Source organism: Oryctolagus cuniculus, chromosome X (assembly GCF_051225735.1).
Source record: "Oryctolagus cuniculus isolate XC-2025 breed Fujian yellow rabbit chromosome X, ASM5122573v1, whole genome shotgun sequence".
Taxonomy (NCBI): domain Eukaryota; kingdom Metazoa; phylum Chordata; class Mammalia; order Lagomorpha; family Leporidae; genus Oryctolagus; species Oryctolagus cuniculus.
The window spans coordinates 112,021,665-112,045,875 of NC_142888.1; the positions used below are offsets into that span (position 1 = coordinate 112,021,665).

The following is a 24,211-nucleotide window of genomic DNA, read 5'->3' on the forward strand; positions in this document are numbered from 1 at the left end:
TTTAACAGTTCAGTTTTTTTGAGATTAGATGTTTCTACTTTATCTTTAAAAATAGATTTATTTTGTTCTATGTGTACTATAAAAGAATTTATCTATAGAGTTCATTGTGTCTGTTTAGAAAAATAAATATAGCAACAACCTAAAAGTTTAGAATGAGGAATGAGATTAAACTCATTAAATAACTTTACTACCTAGCTATACAAAATCATGTTGTACAATTTAGTTGATATCACAAAACAATAATTATAACAACAAAAAGCAGATTAAATATTATTATACATGGTACAAATATGATGTTGCTTAAAAGCCAATTGTGTGTATACACTCAAGAGTGATTATCTCTGGATAATGGTAACTTAAAATTTGTTCTTTGTGTTTTTCTGCATTTTATAAACTGCAATGAATAAGTATTACTTTTGCAATTAAAAGCATAGCAATCATATTAAATAAAACCTATCTATCTTGATCTACTATTTTGTACCAGGTGAACTGACACTTGAAGAGCCACCAAAGAAAATTTTCATAGTTACTAGCAACATACCTTCTGATATTTCCCAGCTGTCCGAAGAGGATCTGTGGTGAGTAATAACATGAGGTTTTAAACACTGGCCATTTTCACTTGGTTTTTAAGTTTGCTTTGACTGTGGTGTACACTGAGAAGTATGGCACAGTACTAAATATTTGTATTAGTTATAAAACTAATCTTCCAAAAGGATACTATCAAATTTAGGTCTTTTTTTAATAACGTATATGATTTTAATATTTGGTGGACACACTTTTAGAGGTGAAGTTTTGGTAGTAGATTAAGAGGTGTTAAAGGTGTATATAAAATGCATGCTTGGAAAGTCATCTCCTGCCCCATCTTTTTTTTCTTTGATTTTTGTCTGCCTTCTTGGATTGAGAATATTATTGAAAAAATATGCTCAAGAAGGGATGTTTTTTTTTTTTTTTTTTTTTTTTTTTGACAGGCAGAGTGGACAGTGAGAGAGAGAGACAGAGAGAGAAAGGTCTTCCTTTGCAGTTGGTTCACCCTCCAATGGCCGCTGCTGCAGCCGGCGCACCGCGCTGATCCTGGCAGGAGCCAGGAGCCAGGTGCTTTTCCTGGTCTCCCATGGGGTGCAGGGCCCAAGCACCTGGGCCATCCTCCACTGCACTCCCTGGCCATAGCAGAGAGCTGGCCTGGAAGAGGGGCAACCGGGACAGAATCCGGCGCCCCAACCGGGACTAGAACCCGGTGTGCCGGCGCCGCAAGGTGGAGGATTAGCCTATTGAGCCACGGCGCCGGCCAAGAAGGGATGTTTTAATAATAAAAATGAGCACTACAGGGATGGATTTTTATTCAGTGTTACTATTGATTTTATTGTAGTGTTCTTGTGACTAGTGCCAGTTGTTTGCAGCACATAGTTTGCATTCATGTACAGACAAAGCAGAGTGCACAGAGCAATCTTTTGCATTCTGTTATCAATGAGTGGCATTTTCTCCTCTCCTACTCTATCTTAATAGAAACAATAGTAGTGATGAGTCTTCTTGTAATTCATCAGTAAAGTCAGCACTGTCACAATCTCTCCTGTGTCATCTTCTGATACTGGTTCTCCATTATCCTGGTAGATAAACTTTCAACTAAGAGATTCACACATCCCAAGATATTCTTACCACTAGAAAAATACATGTACTCACAAAAAATTTTTAAAAATTAAAAAATACTATAAAACATTCTATTTTTCTAGTCCTAAGTAAAACTGTAATTGTTATAAAAATTAACCAAAATGTAAAATATCATTTTTGAAAATTATGTTTTTAATTTGTAATTTTTTCAAGTCATTGTTAGTTTCCACTTGGTGAGGAAAAGTCATACCTAGTTATACCATACTAACCCGAGGATTGACTATTTTGCACATTAATCCTTGGATGTTTAATTTGTTGGAAATGAAAGATAGGGGAAGAGCAAGATGAATAAAAGCTAATTGAATAGAAAGAAAACAATATGTAATTGGGGCTTCACTCAATTTGTACTCAACCTGATTAGCTTTGATCAATTTTGTATTCTAATTAAGTGTGGAAAAAAGGCAATGTCAATAAATTGCAGTCTTTAACATTTTTATGAATTACCTTTTATTCATCATCCTGACTACTGACTTGATTAAATTCAGGCTTAATGTGTTAGGGCTTTTCTGTAAGAATCATGTGCTTCCAATTGTTCCCTAAGGGCCATGATGTTTGTCTGAACCCCAATTTTCTATTGCAGAGTCTTAAAAGTTTTCTTCAACAAGACAAATCATGTTGAAATTTTAATTCTAAAGTAACTACTTTAAGAAATTGGAATAGTATTTACATTTTGAAAATAGAAACAGATACTTACGAAATTGAGAATTGGTTTCAGTTTTCTCAGCTAATGAAACAGGAACAGTTATCTAAAATATTTATAAAAGGTCTTTTCTAGTCACTAGAAATCATTAGGATGGTGGAAATCTGGTATATGTATGCCCCCACATGGGAAAAAAGACTGTGGAACTAAGGTTTTTTTTGACAAGGCCCTAATGGAATTGATCAGAATGGATATACAAGTGGGGGAAGGTTCTTTTATCTACGAAATGATGAACCGAGTATAAGATTATGGGGATAATGATGGTTTCCTGAAACTGGGACAGGATTTTATAAATTGGCTAAAGACATAGAAACTATAAATATTGTCGCAGTTACTCAGCTTCTCTACTTGCCAGAGTATTCATGGACCAATTGTGAGCATAACATCACTGCAATGTTTCCTGCTGAAATTGCAGATCATTGACAGAAAAAATTGGTCCACATGGACCGTTGACATGTGAGCCAAAAAGTTTTGTAGTACAAAGGGTGCAAAGTTCAAGTACAAGGAATACAGATGGAAAAAGTAAACAATAGGAATGGGACTGCTATTCAGTTATATAAAGAACTGTTATCAGTAAATCTGGATAATCTTGAGTATCTCAATACAGTTTTCTCACTTCAGACAATTTCTTTTTCTCTGTTGAGTTAGGCTTTATTCTTTCAAGTGTATACTTAGGATGCCACAATTCACTATATATACTCAGAATCAAGGATTTCATAGCTGGTTCTCCATTCTGTTGCCTTTTGTGATTGTGTTTTGGGAGTTCTCATGTACTGCTTTTCAGATGTAAATGATTGTAATTTTTAAATGATGTTTTGTGCTGGTTTTAAAAATTACAGTGAGTCTGTATTTTGTCATCCTGAACACCTCAAGGGATCATCACATCACATCAGTTTTCCATAGTGAAGGACGTGTATTAGTTTCCTAGGGCTGCCATAACAACAACAACAAAAAAATGCAGACTTGGTGACTTAAAACAGTGACAATGTATTCTTCTCAAAGTTCTGGAGGCTAGAAGTTCAAGATCAAGGTATCAGTAGAGTTGGTTCTTTCTGGAGGCTCTGAAGGAGAATCTATTCCATGCCTTTCTCGTAGCCTTTCTGGCAATCTTTGATTTGTAAAAGCATCACTCCAACCTCTGCCTCCATCATCCAGAGGGCTTTCTGTTGTCCTTGTGTTTCCACATAGCTTTCTTTGTTTCTTTTTTTTTTTTTTTAAGATTTATTTATTTGAAAGTCAGAGTTACACAGAGAGAGGAAGAGAAAGAGAGCAAGAGATCTCCAATCCTCTGGTTCACTCCCCAAATGGCCTCAAGGGCCAAATCGAGGAGTCAAGAGCTTCATCCCGGTCTTCCACTTGGGTATAGGGACTCAAGCACTTGGGTCATACTCCACTGCTTTTCCAGGTGCCTTAGCAGGGAGCTGGATTGGCAGTGGAGCAGCTGGGTCTCGAACCAGCACCCATATGGGTTGCTGGCATCACAGATGGCAGTTTTACTGCCTATGCCACAGTGCTGGCCCCCTAAATAACCTTGTTACAGATACCATTCATTGAATTTGGGCTGTCTTAATTTAGCATAACTTCATCTTAACTTGATTACAACTGCAAAGACCCTATTTCCAGATAAGGTAAAATCTTACCTGGGATTAGGACTTCAGCATATCTTTTATGGGTATATAATTCAACCCATCACAATGTAATTTTGTAATTCTGCTTTTGCTTTTTTCATTATTCTTAAATTAGTTTTAAAAATTACGTATACCATAACTCAGGTTCAAAAATGTGCGAACAAAAGGTGACTATGTTTTGTGTGTTACTATGTCTTCTTCATATATTATTTTTTTCTAGTTTCACAACATTAAAAAAGGATAAGTGAAAGAGGAAATATGTTTTTCAAATATTTTTAAAGGATCATTTTAAGCTTTAAATATGTGTTCAAGCAAGCATTTCCATTTTTTTACTGCTTTATGAAAGAGAAACACTCTAAACTCACCCTAATGATTCATTGAGATTCACATGAAAATTCACTGTAATAATGAATTGGGTTTTCCAATGAGGAAAAAAAAGAATTGTTCTTAAAAATGGTATCAAGTAAAGCAATCAATCAAACCTGTAATTTCAATAAAATTTTTATTCAATAAAATCTAATGAATACTTCCTGTGTACAGGCAACTGTACTAAAAGAGGTAGAATATATGAAATACTTTCCCTATCTTAAAGCAAAATAACGTAAGTACAAAATAAGTACAAAAATAAATGATACAAAAGAAGTCTATGATAATAAGATTAAAGAGACACAGATAAAAGGACCCCTATGCTGTAAAAGTAGGATAGAAAGGTAAGATTGGAGTCATTGAGCCTTAGAATTAGAGGATTTCAGAAGCCTTTTAATCTACCTCTCAGTACAGGAATCATTTTAAAACTTCCAACTAGACTATCTGTTAACCTTAGTCTGAAATCCCGAAGTAATGAACTGACTCTCTCACAAGACAGTTCATTCTATTGTTGGACAACTGTCACAATTAGAGACCTCTTTCAGGTTTAGAGTTTGTATCTGGGTGGATTGTTTCATTGGCTCTTTGGAACTGAGACCAAATGAGTTCTTAAAAGAATATAAGCTATGCTTCTAATTCTGCATTATCTTAAATTATTAGTTCTTCCAGGGCAGCATGTATTTAATCTTACCTCTTAAGTCAATTTTTAAAGTTCACCTAGAAACAATTATATATAAATATCTGTGATGAAAGTACATGTATAGTACGTTGGCTATCTATGAGGAAAACTAATTCCAATTTGCCTGAAGTGTTTTTTAAATATTTAGATTTTAAAAGTTGAACTTAAAAATATATTATATAGGTATACTTCACAGTCAGATAGTTGAAATCGTGAATTTCGAAAAGGCCAGGGAACTGTCAGTAGCCCAGCAGAAAGTAATCTTTGTACCTCTGAAATTCCATCATGTCTCTCCGATTTCTTACAACTTAGTTCTTAACCGAAGAGTAAGCAAAGACTGATTTTCACAACTGTCTATATTACATATGCCATATAGGAATCTTGGAAACTTTCTCAATCCTCTTAATAATGAGAGACTTAATGACTATGATCTCTCAGAAGAAATGAATTAAATGAATTACAGTTTTTAACTGACTATAAACTGACCAATAGCAACATATAGGCGAGTGCTTCAAAAAGTGTGTGGAAAAATTGAATTAAAAGATAAGTTTATTTTGGTACAATTTTTGTTTTTTGGAATCCATGTGTAGGTTTTTGGTAAGACACATTTTCCATGAACTTTTTGAAGATCCAGGGTATGTATTTCAATCTTTTTTGCAGTAAAGTAAACTTATCTTTTAATTCCGTTTTCTGCAAACTTTTTATCATACTCTTGCATGAAGTTGGAGATCTCTGTGGCTTTACTGACAGCGAAGTAAATAGGTAATAATTGTTCATGTCCACCTTTTGGGGAGTAATCAGACTACATTCTCAATGAGTACAACAATCAGGAGATCTGCTTTGTATCTCTGCTCTGTGTGATTTGGGGCAGGTCATTTCGCCTCTCTGGGCTCTATAAAAGAGAGTTGGGTTTGACATTTATAAGGTCTCTCTGCCTCTTACTATTGATTCTGTGAAAACATCTGCCTTCCTCTTTGCTAGCATGACAGTGGAAGTCAAGGTGGCAATGCACTTCAGAATGCTTTAAGAAAATATTTAGGAAGTTTGAGAGCTTTGTACCTAATATTTTTATTCTTTCTGACAACAAGAAACTCATTTTGCTCAGCCTCATCAATGGTTTCCTCTCTTCTCTGAATTATGCATGATTTATGATGAAATGTGGAAAACTAATTTCCCCCTGGTTTCTTGTTTTGTGTGAATAAATGATCCTCTCAGGATTTCCATACTAATAACAAGTTCCCACTGACAAAGCACTCACCATAAAATTTTCTTTGTACTGTAGCTACAGCTTTAGCAAAAACAAAATAAAGATATACTTGATATGTTTGTTTCAGAGAAGCAAGGGAGATGTGGTCAAAAGCCACATCAGCCATAAAAGCACTACCCCAATAGGCATTTGAAAGTACTCAATTAGCACTAAAAAGCAGACTACCAGCAGAAGAGCTTTTTCTTTTTCCTTGCTAATTATCATATGGCTATAAGAAAAGCCCTCTAAGGTCAATTTAGCTTATTTCTTGGCATGGCTCTTGTGTTTGGTAACTCTGCATTAAACACAAATGAAAAAGGACACACTTGAAAGTCACAAACAGCTGGCTTGTGGCTTTGTGCTGAGGAAGGAAATACTTAAAAATCACATTATCCAGCAGAGGAACCTAATTATACCTTCCATTTCTAGTCTCACTTTTCTGAAAGTTAGTTTGCTTCCTTAACTAGACACATATTAAACACTACTGGAGTTTACATCATGCCCTAATCTTGAATGATCTTTTCAGAATGGGGGTCTTTGAAAAGAAATGTACTGAGGCCAGCATGTTAGGGCTGCTGGAGGAAGTTCAGCTAAAACTCCCTCCAACTTGATTCAGAATACATTTTCATGCCATGTTAACAGAGTGTTTTTTTTTAATAGTAGAATATACAAGGCTGTTGAGAGTATGGGGAAAGCGGTATTTGAATTCACTGTGGTGGATCTCTAATGTCCTTTCTGAAGGAAGTTTGGTAGTGTGTGTTATATCTTAATGTTAGCCATCGCAAAACACATCGGACACCGGAGTAAGGGAAAGGGTTTATTGGGGAACACCCTACAGACCGGAGTGAAGGGGTGGCGAAGGAAAAAGAGAATATAAGAGAGAAACAGAGAGGAGAGGAGCTAGCAAGGAGAGAAGAGAGAGCAGAGAAGAGGAGAGAGGAGAGCAGAGCCAAGAGCCCAGAGGAGGAGGCTAGAGAGAGGAACTGAGAGAGAGCAGGAGAGAAGGGCCAAGAGAGCGCGTGTTCAGGAACAGGCCCTTTTAAAACTTTGCCTGAGGGCGGGCAGGGAAACAGGAGCAGCCAATCCCATTAGGATGGGGGTGGAGCCTGGCTCAGGTAGCTGGCCAACTGCGCCAGTTTCCTAACAGTGTGTATCAGGAGCTTGCAAAGGGTGTGCATCTTTTCACATAACACTTCCAGTTTCTTAGGGAAAAACATGGGGCAGATTGTGAAGGATGCTTATTGTAATGTTATTTGTAAATGTGAAACATTATGTGTGAAAAACCTATGGTCCTCAACAAATAGTGCTGGGATAGCTGACTACCCATGTCTACAATGATGAAGCTGGGCCACAAATAAAAGAATGAACACATGCTGTGTGCTACAACATGGATGCATGCATCTGGGAACATGATGCAAGTGAAAAAGTCACAGAAAGAGCAAATATTGTATTAATTCTCTCATGAAATATTTAGAATAGATAAATTCATAAAGGCAAACAGTAGATTAGAGGTTACCTAAGGGTGGGGTACAGAGTTTCTGTTTGGGTGATAAAAAAAAAGTTGGAAATAGATAATAGTGATGGTTGCACAGCATTGGGAATGTAATTAATGCTATTGAATTGTGTATTTTAAAAAGGTTAAAATAATAATAAATTCTATGTGAAGCAACAACAAAAATGCTGATCTAACACTGAGATGAGGTAATCCAGAATTTACCAGGGTGTCCTGTATAATGTGGAGGGGTAAGTGTCCTAAAGAATTAAAGAAGAGGGAGCCTAGAGGGAGTCTGTGGTCAAGTACCTTTGGGGAAACTCAATTAAACTCATTCCTTTAGCATTGTGAAAGGTAGGGTTGGGATATGAAATGAAGCATTTTCAAACTGTTTAATCTATGGTCTGTTTTTTGAGAGATATCATATGGAATTGATGTTACATAGAATACCTTTGGGAAACATTGGGTTAAACAAATCATAGTACATTCATTCCACGGAGCTGTTTGCACCCATTAAGAATGATGGCACAGTCATGTATCACTTGATATCGAAAGATGTTTACACTGTATTGTAAAGTTAAAAAGCAGTGTGATTAATGGGATCTCATTTTTGTTCTTATGTACATCTTTTATAGCGATATATAACAGGAAAAAAATCTGTAAGCTGTATGCCAAAATGTTTACATTTCTGGGAGGTGGGGAGATGGATTGCTTTTGTTTTTATTTGCTTTGCTCTTAACATTTTCCAATTTTTCCAGATGGAATATATGCTACTTGTGTAATCGAGCAATAATATATGTCAAATATATTTTAGGAACTTACACATAGTTATTAATCATGTGAGGGAGGAGGTGAGGGGGTGGGGACTATCTTACCTTTGAACTTTCATTGAAGGAGAGTCAAAGAGTCTTTCAACAGTTGGAGAGTTCTACTCATTCAAAAATTCTTCCTGATATTGAACTAAATCTACCTTCCATTCTTTGATCCTAATTTGTCATAGGGAATGTCACAAAATAAGCAAAATCTATTCCATCTCCCATAGATAGACTTTCAGATATTTGGCAATGGGTAGCTTATCTCCACAAATATTTTCTCCTCTAGGTTTTCCATTCTAAGCTTTGTATTTTCCTTTGAGATAGTTTCTAGTGATCACCTTGACCATTAACCTCAACATTTTCCAGTTTATCCAATGTCCTTAAAGTATGGCACCCAGAAATCTCAGTTTTTATAAAATTGTATTATGAGAGTCCTCTGATTAAAATAACTTCAGAATATATCTCAGTTTATTCTATACTCTGAATCCCATCCTAATATTATATGAGAGACATTGAATTATCTATTGCTATCCACCTTGTAATTTCTAGGACTATCTAGATGAATAAAATATTCCAAGCCAATTCCTCATCCAATCTCCTGTGTTTATTAAAGCATTAGTAGAGCTTTTTTTTTTTAAGATTTATCTACTCATTTGAAAGAGTTACACAGAGAGAGAGAGACAGATACAGAGAGATTTCCTTCCTTCCTTCCTTCCTTCCTTCCTTCCTTCCTTCCTTCCTTCCTTCCTTCCTTCCTTCCTTTCAGGCAGAGTGGACAGTGAGAGAGAGAGACAGAGAGAAAGGTCTTCCTTTTCCGTTGGTTCACCCCACAATGGCCGCTGCAGCCGACGCACTGCAGCAGGCACACCGTGCTGATCAGAAGGCAGGAGCCAGGTGCTTCTCCTGGTCTCCCATGGGGTGCAGGGCCCAAGCACCTGGGCCATCCTCCACTGCACTCCCAGGCCACAGCAGAGAGCTGGCCTGGAAAAGGGGCAACCGGGACAGAATCCGGTGCCCCGACCGGTTCTAGAACCTGGTGTGCCGGTGCCTGAGGCGAAGGATTAGCCTATTGAGCCGCGGCGCCGGCAGAGAGATATCTTTGATCTGCTGGTTCACTCCCCAAATGGCTGCCATGGCCAGGGCTGCATGCATGGGGATCCAAGCACTTGGGCCATCTTCTGCTGCTTTCCCAGGCCATTAATAGGGAACTGGATCAGAAGTGGAGCATTTGAGACTTGAATCAGTACCCATGTAGGATGCCAGCGCTGCAGGCAGCAGCTCAACCTACTGTGCCACAGCACCAGCCCTGCCCTGCTAGTAAAGCTTTTTACCAAATACTGAACAAAAAATAAGATTGCCTCCAAACTGATGGAGAGGGCAAGGGATTTCTCACAGCTTAGTCAAGGACTTTGGAGAACCTCTTGTCCTGTACCATTTTCTAGTCTTTGTCCTAGTTGTTGGTGCCAATTTTTCTGACTTTTGGTCAACATTAGAGCTGAGTTAGACAAGGCTAATCTGCATGAGGTTTGAGTGTTCTCTTGACAGAGAGGTACCACACAAGATGACAGAGACGGGCCCGAGTTATAGTGATGTAAAATATCACTTCTTGTCCTTTACCTGCTCCAGCTCTCCTGCCCTATCCAGTGTACACAGTGATCTTCTTTCCTATCTTGGCCTATCCATTTTGCCACTCTTCCTACATAGTAGGCACTTTTCAAAAGAATCTGATGAGCTATATACACCAACTTCAAATAGCACTGAGCCTAGTGGCTTCCATTATGTATATGTGCCTGTGTACTTAGTTTTTTCAAGAGTATTTTCATAATTATATGCACTACATCTTAGTATACAGTTTATACAGGGTGCTTACTATTCAATACTTGCTAAGCAGCAAAAACTATAAAACTTCAATTTTTAAAGTTTTCCATTTTTTGAAGTTTTAAAAATCAATTTTATTGACATATAATTTACATTTTACAGATTATACACATTTTAAATTTAACATCAAGGTATATATCATTTCAGTCACCATAGAAAAAGTCCACTGCCTCTTTACAATTAATCTGCCTCCACTCCTACTCCTGTCTACACTGATTGCCCACGAATCTCCTTTTTAGCACTGTAGAGTAGATTGCTCTTGCTTAGAATTTCATGCATATGTGGTCATATGGTATGCTCTTTTTTGTGTATGACTATTTTTGCTTGGAATAGTGTCTTTAACATCCATCTGTATTGCTTCCTGTATCAGTAGTTCATTATTATTTATTGCAGAATCATCATTGTACTGTCTGTGTATGGTGTGACTTATTTATGCATTCACCTGTTGATGAATATTTGCTTTTTTTAACTTTTATTTAATAAATATACATTTCCAAAGTACAGCTTTTGGATTATAGTGGCTTTTTCCCCCCATAACCTCCCTCCCACCTGCAACCTTCCCATCTCCCGCTCCCTCTCCTACCTCATTCACATCAAGATTCATTTTCAATTATCTTTATATACAGAAGATCAATTTAGTATATACTATGTAAAGATTTCAACAGTTTACACCCACACAGAAACACAAAGTATAAAGTACTGCTTGAGTACTAGTTATGGCATTAATTCACACAGTACATGGGGAGATCCTACATGGGGAGTAAGTGCACAGTGACTTCTCTTGTTGATTTAACAATTGACACTCTTATTTATGATGTCAGTAATCACCCGAGGCTCTTGTCATGAGCTTCCAAGGCTATGGAAGCTTCTTGAGTTTGCCAACTCTGATCTTATTTAGACAAGGCCATAGTCAAAGTGGAAGTTCTCTCCTCCCTTCAGAGAAAGGTACCTCCTTCTTTGATGGCCCATACTTTCCGCTGGGATCTCACTCACAGAGATCTTTCATTTAGGTGTTTGGGTTTGTTTTTTTTTTGTTTTTTTTTTTTGTTTTTTTTTTTTTTGCCACAGTGTCTTGGTTTTCCATGCCTGAAATACTCTCATGGGCTTCTTAGCCAGATGCAAATGCCTTAAGGGCTGATTCTGAGGCCAGAGTGCTGTTTAGGACATCTGCCATTCTATGAGTCTGCTGTATATCCTGCTTCCCATGTTGGATTGTTCTCTCCTTTTTAATTCTATCAGTTAGTATTAGTAGACACTAGTCTTGTTTATGTGATCTCTTTGACTCTTAATCCTATCATTATGATCAATTATGAACTGAAACTCATAGCTTTGACTAGTGAGATGGCATTGGTACATGCCACCTTGATGGGATTGAATTGGAATCCCCTGGCATGTTTCTAACTCTACCATTAGGGGCAAGTCCGACTGAGCATGTCCCAAATTGTATATCTCTTTCCTCTCTTATTCCCACTCTTATATTTAACAGCGATCACTTTTCAGTTTAATTTTAAATACCTAAGAATAATTGTGTGTTAATTAAAGGGTTCAACCAATGGTATTAAGTAGAACAAAAACATACTAAAAGGAATAAAGTAGTAAGTTGTTCCTCGACAGTCAGGACAAGGGCTGATCAAGTCATTGTTTCTCATGGTGTCCATTTCACTTCAACAGGTTTCCTTTAAGGTGCTGTTAGTTGTCCCCGATCAGGGAGAATATATGATATTTGTCCCTTTGGGACTGGCTTATTTCACTCAGCATGATGTGCTCCAGATTCCTGCATTTTGTTGCAGATGACCGGATTTCATTTTTTTTACTGCTGTATAGTATTCTATAGAGTACATACCCCATAATTCTTTATCCAGTCTTCTGTTGATGAGCATTTAGGTTGATTCCATGTCTTAGCTATTGTGAATTGAGCTGCAATAAACATTAAGGTGCAGGCAGCTCTTTTATTTGCCAATTTAATTTCCTTTGGGTAAATTCCAAGGAGTGGGATGGCTGGGTTGTGTGGTAGGGTTATATTCAGGTTTCTGAGGAATCTCCAAACTGACTTCCATAGTGGCTTTACCAGTTTGCATTCCCACCAACAGTGGGTTAGTGTCCCTTTTTCCCCACATCCTCACCAGCATCTGTTGTTGGTAGATTTCTGTATGTGCGCCATTCTAACTGGGGTGAGGTGAAACCTCATTGTGGTTTTGATCCTGAACATTTTTTCATGTGTCTGTTGGCCATTTGGATTTCCTCTCTTGAAAAATGTCTATTGAGGTCCTTGGCCCATCTCTTAAGTGGGTTGTTGGTTTTGCTTTTGTGGAGTTTCTTGACTTCTTTGTAGATTCTGGTTATTAACCCTTTATCTGTTGCATAGTTTGCAAATATTTTTTCCCATTCTCTCGGTTGTCTCTTCACTCTCCTGACTGTTTCTTTTGCAATACAGAAACTTCTCAATTTGATGCAATCCCAATAGTTGATTTTGGCTTTGACTGCCTGTGCCTCCCGGGTCTTTTCCAGAAACTCTTTGCCTGTGCCAATATCTTGAAGGGTTTCTCCAATGTTCTCTAATAACTTGATGGTGTCAGGTCGTAGATTTAGATCTTTAATCCATGTTGAGTGGATTTTTGTGTAAGGTGTAAGGTAGGGGTCTTGCTTCATGCTTCTGCACGTGGAAATCCAGTTTTCCCAGCACCATTTATCGAATAGACTGTCCTTGCTCCAGGAATTAGTTTTAGATCCTTGATCAAATATAAGTTGGCTGTAGATGTTTGGATTGATTTCTGGTGTTTCTGTTCTGTTCCATTGGTCTATCCATCTGTTTCTGTACCAGTACCATGCTGTTTTGATTACAACTGTCCTGTAGTATGTCCTGAAATCTGGTATTGTGATGCCTCTGGCTTTGTTTTTGTTGTACAAGATTGTTTTAGCTATTTGAGGTCTCCTGTGTCTCCATATGAATTTCAGCATGTTGATGAATATTTGGATTGTTTCCAATCGATGGCTGTTACTAATAAAACTGTAATGAATATTTGTGTTTAAGCCTTTGTGCAGATGTATGTTTTACTTTCTTTAGGGTAAATACTTTGTAGAACTGCAATATAGTGTGGTGAATTCGTGTTTAACTTTGTAAGAAATTGTCAGCCTATTTTCCAAGTGATTTTACCACTTCACGTTCCCATTGGCAAGGCATATTCATTTATTTTTTAAAAAGATTTATTGGGGCTGGCACCATGGTATAGTAGGTTAATCCTCCACCTGCGGTGCTGGCATCCCATATGGGTGCCGGTTCTAGTCTCAGCTGCCCCTCTTCCAATCCAGCTCTCTGCTATGGCCTGGAAAAGCAGTAGAAGATGGCCCAAGTCCTTGGGAGACTGGGAAGAGGCACCTGGCTCCTGGCTTCAGATCGGCACAGCTCCAGCCGTTGTGGCCATTTGGGGAGTGAACCAACAGATAGACGACCTTTCTGTCTCTCCCTCTCACTGTCTGTAACTCTGCCTCTCAAATAAATAAAATAAAATAAAAATTTTTTAAAAAAATTATTTGAGAGGCAGAGTTAGAGAAAGAGAGAGGGAGAGACAGAGAGAGAGAGAGATCTTCTATCTGCTGGTTCACTCTCCAAATGGTAGCAATAGCTGGGCTGGGCCAGGCTGAAGCCAGGAGCTTCATCTGGGTGCAAGGATGCAAGCACTTGGGCCGTCCTCTGCTGCTTTCCCAGGTGCATTAGCAGGGAGGTGGATTGGAAGTGGAAGCAGCCAGATCTCGAACAGCCAAGTCTTGACACCCATATGGAATTTTGGCATTACAGGCGGTAGCTTAACCCACTACGCCATAGCACCAGCCTCTCCTAAAATTCTTGAGTTGCTTCATATTACTTCCCACTTGTTGTATCCAACTTAGAAACGCAATGTAAGTTATACTCAGTTAAAGAGAGACGATGACTTATTAAAATCCCAGTGCCATACTATTTGTGTGTGTGTGTGTGTGTGTGTGTGTGGTCCCTTGAACTCCTCTGTGTACTGACAGGGAAATAATGATTTCACAGATACTTGCTAGTATCATGTAGGGTTGGGACTATGAGTATGTAAAAAGATAAGAAGCATGGTATTATTCCAGGATAAAGTGCTAGTTTTATCTGAGAGTCCCCAAATGTTAGGCAGTAGAGGGAATCCATTTGTATACTAGATAATGTAGCCCCACATTCACCAGGCTGTTGACTAAAGAAATGTGATGTCTCCGTTCCTGCATTGTGAAAGCAGAGGTGGTGTGCTTGCCTTTTCTGCCCCAAACAGATGCGACATTATTTTCCTCTGTGACATAGGACCTGTTCAACACTTGACATCTGTAGATGGTTTGAGGTTATTGGGTAATGTCTGCTTTGTACCCTTCTGCTCTTAGCTTTTTGTTTCTAAGAGAAACTTTCCTTTAGTCTCTAAGCCATTGAAAAATATTTCTCTATGCAAGAGTTCATTACCCATTAATAAACTGAATATTGAAGGATTGTATGTATGCTCACATTCGAACCTTATTGAGCTTTTCTTGGGGGCAGGCCTTTCGGGGAACCTGGGTTCAATTTGTGTGACTCTGTGGAGTTCTTATTTTTCAATGCTACCTGAAACCAGGGAAAGATATATCTGTGGTTCAAATTATTTGAGTAAGTTGAAGCCCAATATTATTTCCTTTAAATGACTTTTAGTATTATTTTTTTAAGGAATAAAGCTGACTTCTTACAAGGTTGAATAGCAGTAGTATGCTTTGAGAGACTAAATAGCTTACCGGGACCTAAGTACTGTCTGTCTACTGATGTATTATTTATTCTTAGTTATATTATGCTGCTTTTCCCCAAAGGACTTGAATTAGAGACAACTAAAGTTGATAGTTAAGTTTTCTGTCACCTTGCTTTCTGCTCCTTCTCTCCTGTCAGCTGTCCACCTCCTACCCCACTGGTGTCTACCTTGGTTTGCCCTCTTCAAAAAGGAGCCAGTGCCCCAGAGGCATACCATTTTCTTCTCTTCTAACCACCCTCCATCCTAGCAAGTGTGAAATGAAGTTGAACAATCTGATTGAAGTTCTTCATAGGCAAGTTAAAGTGACCAATAAATTGAACTCCTGGAGGGAGGCGCTGGAGAGGCACTTGTGTTTTAAATCAGTAATTTAGTTTTAATTTGAATCTTTGGCATTCGGGGGGTGATCAGGGAATGATAAGGACTGGGAGCGTCTGCCCTGGGCCTTCCCCCTCTCGAAGTTTTCTCCAGAGCACGCCATGAAGCGGGCAGAAATCAATGCACCTTTGGCTCCTATGCTCCTGTGCTGCGTTTATTCAGGAGGAAACTGAAGCTTGGGAAGGTTAGTCGCTGTACCCAAATTTCCACCTGAACACATGGAAACAATACCTCATAGCGTTGTTGTGAAGATGAACTATCTGCTGTATGTACAACATCAAGCTGCCTGGAAAAAAAGTGCACAATTTAGAAAGTTCTTGTTGTTCTCATCCATGAATTGCTCTCCACAAGGAAGGGAAGATGTCATTCATATGTATCCTCTACTCTCCCTTTCTAGGCCTTATGGCATGTGCTGCTGAGTTTCCACTGATGCCAGAGTTAGACTCTCTTTAAATTAAATTTAAGTTCAGAAGTAAGTTGATTTGAAGAAAATCATTTGGTATCAGATTGGTATGTGGATGGGATTCCTCCTGGTACCACCAACTCAGAGTCTCTAATGGGCAGCCACTTATTTTTATTGTTTGCCTCTCTTTGCTAAAATATAAGCTCATTCGGGCGGGAATCTTTTTCTGGTTTTGTTAAGTGAGCAAAGTATCTAAAACAACGGCGGGGAGGTGGTCAACCGATACTTAGTGACTGGCTGAATCACCTTGACATTCACAGTCCTTTGTAATGGGGTCCACTCTATCTTACAGGGTCACCTTTGCCGCTGCTCTTCTCTGCGTGTCACCACTATTAGCAGTTTTGCCATGCACACCCCTGGCATCCCCATCACTGCATTTACTCGCAGTCTTTCCCCTGCTCTGGATAAATAATCCCGAGTCTAAGCTAAGATTTAATTAGAAGAACATTCTTCAGTGTGGGTTTGTTAGGAATGGAGGTTCAGATTGGTGCCTCCTCACACGGGGCACCAAACTGTTAGGAAAAGAGGTGCAGAACAGAGAGGAGCAAGAATACAAATTTACAGTCAGGCTGAATTTGTTCAGAGAAAATAGATCCGCAGAGGTGGGTGACCAACTGTAGGCCTGCACACTGATGGAACACACACAGGAGGCCCTGACCCTAGGGGCCAGGCCTTTTTACATCTTAGGTGGGGCTAGGAGTGGCGGTGGGGGTAAGGGGCAGCAGGGGGAGGTGAATTCCTGGAAACTGGTCTTCCACGTGGCCACTGGGCCTCTGAACCTGGGGAAGAATGGGGTGGAGTATAAAGACAATAGTGTGTGAGACAGAATTGAGATTCAAGGGCAAGAAATAAATTCCCATATTATGAGTGAGAATAGCTGAGGCTTATGCCTTTGTTCTATCAGGATTTGTATCTGTGAAAAATGTAAAAAAGAGCTTTAATGTCCATCAATCATTCATAAGTTAAATAACTCATGCAACCTAAACTTCATGGAGGCAAATTTGGTGATATGCCTCAAAATGACAAATGCACATGGCTTTTGAGTCAAAAACTCTGCTTTTTGGACTTTATTCCGCAGATATACTTACTCGTGTGCCCAATGAATATGTGTTGGTGAGTCACTGTGGTGCTTTCGTCACTCCTATTAGACACAGCAGTGACAGAATTCATTAAATTATTATGTAGAGCTATATTTATTGGTGTGGGAGGATCATAATAACTAACATTAATTCAACTTGCTATATGTCAGGCAGTGATAAGTGTTTATGTATTTTTATCTCATTTAGCCCTCATAACAACTATGTGAGGTAGTTACTATAATAGTCCTTATTTTACACAGGAGCAAATGGACTCATCAGAGAAATTCATTTACTTAAGCAAGGTCAGACAACTAATAAGGAGCAAAGCTGAGATGTCCAAAATATATTATGATAAAACACTATATATACTATGACTCAATTCTGTTAAAAAAAAGTACAGAGAAAAATTTATATGTGTGCGTGTAAAAAGATCATAAAGAAATATGTCAAAGTGTTAATAGTTGGATAGTGGCATTGTGTATGCTTTTAATTTTCTTCTTTTTACTTAGCGTTTTCTGATTTTTCTGTTAAATTTGGGGGCTGACACAGAAGGAGGAAGTAAAGGCAGAAGGCACAATTACCTGTGTAATTGTAAAGGTTACTAAGCTTTAGAAATCTGCTGGTAATGTGGAACAATGACCCAGATAGGAAGGAAGTGTTTTTAGGCTGAGAGGAAAAAATCAGTGGGGAGGGAGAGCTGGCCAAAGGGAAAAAGGATGGCTCCTAGGGCTCCTTTTCTTGCAGGAAAAGGCAAGAGAACCTAATGCCCAGGGTACTAGTGGGAGGGGTGACCTTGAGGAGAAAGTGCCTCCTTCCCATGAGGCTGAGAGTGAGGGGATGGACAGGTTTGGGCCACCATGCAGAGAAGTGGAGAGGCGAGGTGAGATGGGAAATACTCAGAGCTCCTGCTTGATGATCTGGGGGCCTCTATCATAGAAATCCACAGCTGGGCTCTGCACTAGGGGGGTCTGGAGCAAGGGTGAGGTACAGGATGTGAGGAGAGAGGGAGAGGATTTGGAACAATCACTGAGAGAAATTCGATACAGATATATAAAAGGACTGCCTTGGGGCCCCTCTGAGGCTGGCTGGTCTGGCTTTGTAGTGCAGCCAGCTTCATGACCTTCTCCAGCAATAGCTATCAGCCTGGGAGCAGGCAGTGCAGGGAATGCAGGGTGGGGTTTTCACAGGCCCTGGGGACTGGCAGAGCAGGTGCCGCCGAAGGTCACGGGGAGAGTGAGTTCAGAGGATCCACACTAGCAGAGCTAAAGTGGCTGGTCATCAGGCTGATTTGGAAGGCGGAGAGGAAGCCAGCAGGCTACTGTTGGCCCTTAGGAAAGGAAAGGGAAGGACGGGCATACTGGTTGCCATGGGGACCAAAGAGCCACACAAGATCACCGATAGGAGGCTAGGGTCAGAGGGCTTTCTGAGTTTAAGGTGTTGAAGGAGTCTCGAATGGGATCCTGGGGTTTGGTGGCAAGGAGCAGCAAGGAAACAGCACAGGATGAAAGGGCACAGGCAGCACTCGAACACCTCTTACCTGATGGAGGGCAGCTGGCAATACTGGCCAGAATTACAGCTGCCCACTCTTTCCATCCAGCGAGGGCTCTTTGAGGAATTTCTCCCGAAGATACACTTACTTGACTGTGTGCACAATGATTGTGTAAGATGAGTCACTGCAGCAACAGATTGGCAAGAGCCTAAAGATCTTTTGATAGTGATTTGATTAGTTCAGTAAATTATGCTTCATAAAATGGACTGCTAGGTGGCTGTAATGTGTTATGTATTGATATGGAATGATCTCCAGATTATATCGTTAACTGGAAGAAGCAAGGTTTACAACAGTGTGAGCAGTTTTGCAATGTGTTTACAAACATATGCATAAAACATTGCCATAAGGATACATAAAAAGCTGTTGCCTCCAAAGAGGGGGGATTGTTGGCAAGTGCACGGGGGTTGGAAGCTATTGGCTAGAAGTTAAAGGTTAAAAGGGGACTTTTCACTTCTTTCTTTTTCTGTACCTTTTGTATTTGAGACATGTGAATATATTACTCCCTGAGAAAATACAATAATTAACTTAAAATTATATATAATTTAAATATTTATTTACAATATGATTTTCTACATAACTTGAATCTATGAATTTGAACATGCATAATCAATAACTCCAATCTCTTTTTATTAAATCATTAAAAGCACAAGGACAGCTTCCATCAGAGATTTGCTTGAGACCAGTCAGTTTGCTAGGTGTAATAGGTGGGAACTTGGAGGAAATGAAATTGATCAAGTAATCAAGCTGATAGCTGTAGCAGATGGGTGATGGGTATATGGGGGTTCATTTTTATTTGAAACATAAAAGTGGCATCTTTATAACTCAAAAACAGTTAAAGTTTGGCAGTGAATTAAGCAAATGCTGTTCTCAGTATTTTGGTAAATTTTTCAGAATACAGAAGTTGAAATAGAAAAAAAAAAAAAAAACCTCTCACTAGGCCCTTGCTAAGAACATTCATGTACTTTCTCATCCTGGCTCTTGTATCTCATAATTGAGTGGAAATTCCCATTCTCCCAATGGCTTCAGAAACAGCAGTACTGCCTCACTGACTTCCCTTTATTATGGGACCCGGTACTGTTCTCCGGATTTTTCCTATTAACAACAATCTTTCCCCATCCTGTTGTGTGTTAATTGGCTACTGCCTTATCCTTATTACAGGGAAAGTTCATCCTGTTCTCAAAAAATCACTTCTTTAGTTTCTTACACTCACTTGACTTTCTCTTCCTGCCTTACAGTGTATTATTAGCAACTCTAACTAATTTGGGGCCACGCCCTTATGCAAGTTACTTATATTCATCAATCTGGGGCTGAGATCTCTTGGACATTCGATCTACATCAGTGGGAAGGTCATCAATAGGCACACTTGCGTCCAACCTTTCAGCCTCAAATTGTTTGGCTTCTCCCTGCGCTGCTTATGTTACCTCAGGGCCTATGGCCCCCTCAGCCTGACCCCTGACACCTGCTAATCTATGCCTTGGCATCTGTCCTCAGGAGGCACGTGGCTTCCTCTGGCTGCCCACAGGCGCAGATTCCTTCCCCACATCCCACAGTCCGTCAGTCACCTCTGCTTGCATGTCTCAATGGGACCCCAAACTTCATTCTCCCAACTTTACATGTCTCCTTTACCCCTTCCCTACAGAGCTCCTCTGCCCCCTTTCCCAGGAAGTCTGTGTTGATTATACCTCCTCTGTGCTCTCCTGGCATCCTTTATAACATGGAATGGAGCTTGCCTCTTATTGTCCCTCCTGCCAAAAACTGCAGGCTAAAGATAGACACCAGGTCTTGTTCTCCCTTGAATTTCACACACCTCGGCATTGGGTACATGGTTAAATGCTCAAAATAGCATACATATTTTAAATCGTTAATTTTAAATACTTAAAACTTACAGAAAACCGCCTAGAATAGAACGTTCACATTACTTTTTCCAGATTCATCTGTTGTAAACATCCTATTACATTTGTTCTATCTCTCCACATACACACTCAGATACACACACACACACACACACACAAGATTTTTTTTCCTGAAACACTTGAGAGTAAGCTACAGACATCATGTCCCTTTGCTCCTTAATCCTTCAGCGTGTTTCCTAAGAACAAGGACATTATGTTACATAAACACAGTGGAGTTCTCAAATTCAGGAAGTATAACACTGACTCAGTATATTGTTACATGTGGATCTTCAAAACATTCATGGAAAATGTGTATTATGAAAAAACCTATGCAATATATTCATACTAAAACTATGCAAATATATTAATACCAAAATCAACTTAGCTTTTAATTTCATCTTCCATGAACTTTTTGAGGTACCCTCATGTAATCTACAGCTCATATTCAAATTCTAATCACCCCAAAATTGCCCTATATAGCTATTGTTTTCCCTCAACCATAATCCCATGTAGGATCACATGTTGTATTTAGCAGTCGTATCTCTTAGTTTTCAAATCTGGAACCGTCCTCAACCTTTCTTTTTCTTTTATGGCATTGACGTTTTGGAAGTGTGCGGGTCATTGTAGAATGTTGTCCAGTATGGGTTTGTCTGATGTGTTCTCATGATGAGAGTCAGGTTACACATTTTTGGCAGGAGTGAAACATGAAAAGGCACATGACTATTCTTTGTAATATTAATTTTGATTTCTTGGTCAAGATGATGTTTTCCAGATTTTTCCGCTGTAAGGAGACTATTTTCTTTTTTTACTTAGTAACTAAAGTATGGGATGATACCTTGAAAGTACACAAGTATCATGTTTTCCAGGAAGATTTCTCTCACCAGTTTTAGAATCCATTGATGACCCTTTGGCAGCTGTCAAATAGTAATTTTCTATACATATGCACCTTTTCATAATAGTAGGTATGTAATAATACATATGCACCTATGTGTCCTAAAGAAGGGATGCCTCTCTTGCTAGCAGCCTCTGGTTGGTTCCAAGGATGGAGTCTAGGCAAACACAAGCTGGCAGCTGGCTCCAAACCACATGATCCTTCATAGCACTTGGGAGCCTTAGATGAAGACCTCCTATAAGCCTTTGGTCTTAATGGGGCCCCAGAATGGACTCCTAGACTTCCCCAAGATAGTGTCCATGCGAAGGCTGGTAATAGCAGCTGTCTGCTCAGTAGGCCCCATGCCTTTGGATTCACTGCCTGCCTACCCTCGCTACTTGGCCTCAAATGTGAGAGCAGAAAGGGTCAAGGGGGGAATTCTTGCCTGCATTTCGACCTCTCTGAAAAATATGAAGTGGAATTCAGTATTCCACACAAGCTCTTCTGCCGTTCTGCAGATCCATATTTTGAACCACTTGCATCAGGGCACTATTTTCTGTGGATTGATATACAGAGAAGGAAAGCGGGCCGTGACTCCATGGAGGGCAGAAGGAAGTGTGTGGGAGGGCTATCTGTTTGGGGAATCCGTTACTTTCCTGGGGCATCTGTGATGTAGTATCACAAACGGAGTGGCTTAAAGCAACAGGAATGATTCTCTTCCAGCTTCTGGTAGCTTCCTTGACTCGTGGCTGCACAACTGTAGTCTCTGCCTCTGTCTTCATATGGTGTTCTTCTCTCTTTGTAGCTTCACATGGTGTTCCCTCTCTGTATCTTTGTCCGTTTACCTCTTGTTACAAAAACATCAGTCACATCGGATTAGGGCCCTCGTGATAATGTGACTTCATCTTAATGTTATTACATTGGCAAAGGCCCTACTTCCAAATAAGGTCACATTCACAGGTACTGAGGATATCTTTTGGGGGGACATAACTCAGTCTGTCCATGGACCCTGTCTGAAGTGTAACCCATCTGAGAACACGAAGTGGAGTGCTATTCTCTCTACTGCTTAGCCCAGTATAAGCAGAACTCTCTGTCTCTCCTACTTGCTCTGGTTTTACTGGCTTGCCAACATGTAAAGAAGAAAAATGAGATGAGCAGAACATGCTCTGACCCTCGAAATAGACTTACAACACAATTTGCAAGTGATCACAAGCTATTCATGTAACCATTACATAGCGGACAATAATAGAGAGCAATTACAATCTGCATAGCTCTTGCCCTTACATTCCCTCGTATCATTCTCACAATTGCTTTGTGATATAAATACATTTGTCACCATTTAACAGATTGGGAGCACGAGACCCAGAGAGATGAAGTAACTCCCTGCAGGTCACACAGCCCAGTAAATTCCATGTAAGGCAGGATCACGTCTGTGAAGCACAGAGCCCACTCCCATGGTAGGCAGGCAGTGAATATTTGTTGGCTGAATCAGTGAATGGATTATGAAATCTGAGACTACATCTCTGGTCTTCATTTGCTGATCGATTACTCTTTTCATTGTACTCCATGAATAACTTACAGACTGCAGCCTGTAGTGTGGTCACAAGACAGAGATTGGGGGTATAGATAGAAGTGGGTCAACTTCAGATTCTCCTGCTGTATTTGATAACCTTCCAAATTCTGTGGCAACAAGCATTCTTACTCCGGCTCCACACCTGATAAACTGATGAAGAAGTCATTTGTCAACATACTTAAACTACTGGCTTCCAATTTTAGCTGATCCTACCGTTTGTCTAAAAATATGTGTGCATGGAAGGCAGGCTTTATCACATCAAGGGTTTTGCTATAACAATGTATCAAGGAAGTAAAGAATTCAGCATGTTAGCTTAGTATCTTGGAAATGGGTGGTTGGCTTCCCTTTATTCCCACTTTGAGTCTCCATTGGCATGGGGGAGACATCCAGGAGCCTCCATTTAGCCAGCCAATAAGGACTCATTAATAAGCTCTTGTGTGCCCTGCGACCCTGGACTAGATACTGTGGGAGAAAGAGTGCTATGGCAGCCACGTGGGAAGCAATGAATATGGCAATTGCTAAATACCTGGTAGGTGACAGATGCTTCACAAACCCTGAAAGGCAAGTTATTACCCCCGTTTAACAGATGAGCAAACTGAGTGGTAGAGAGACTTAGACAACTTGCCCAAGGTCACATAGCTTTTAGGTGGTGCAACTGGGATTTGAACCCAGACCCCTCTGACTCAAACTAGGAGAATAACGTAAACCAGCTTATGGTTGTGGTAGGAAGCATGGGCCAGATGTACTGAAGTTTCAGGGAGATGCACGGAGTATGTGAAAGACAAGATGGAACCTCTAGGAGACAGGGTGTGCCAGGAATCTGACAGCCTGTGGCAAGTGCTCCCATCCCAAATCCTCCTATAACCTGTTGGTTACAACTGCCTGTTCCCACCCAAGAGCTCAGGCTTTGTGCATCTCCAGGTTTGCTCAGGGAAGTAGAGGGAAACTGGTTTGGATTTCTACATTCAGCTCAAGCTGCCCTTCTCTGAGGCTAGTTGAACTCTTGTTCTTCCAAGTGCCTGATCGCCTGGGGCAATTTCTCCTCTGAGCGGAGACGGGCCTCTTGGCTGTGTGTGGTGCCTGGTGCCTCTCATCCCAGAACTCCAAGACTCCAGACACACACCCTGGCCTGACCTCTCTCTCTTTCCTACCCTTATGCTTCTAT

The 24,211-nt window shown here is 39.9% G+C and overlaps 1 protein-coding gene across 3 annotated transcripts in view; it reads left to right on the forward strand.

Annotated features, from left to right (window-relative positions):
- The window catches only part of PABIR3 (PABIR family member 3), a 75,980-nt gene that overhangs the window by 51,600 nt on the left and 169 nt on the right, over nucleotides 1–24,211 (forward strand). For all 3 annotated transcript variants that reach the window (XR_016227964.1, XM_008273232.5, XM_089324265.1), the window contains one exon: nucleotides 485–578. Coding sequence is in view for 2 of the 3 variants with exons in the window: in XM_008273232.5 (XP_008271454.1) it covers nucleotides 485–578 (94 nt within the window). In the remaining variant the exon portion in view is untranslated. The remainder of the gene's footprint in view (nucleotides 1–484; nucleotides 579–24,211) is intronic.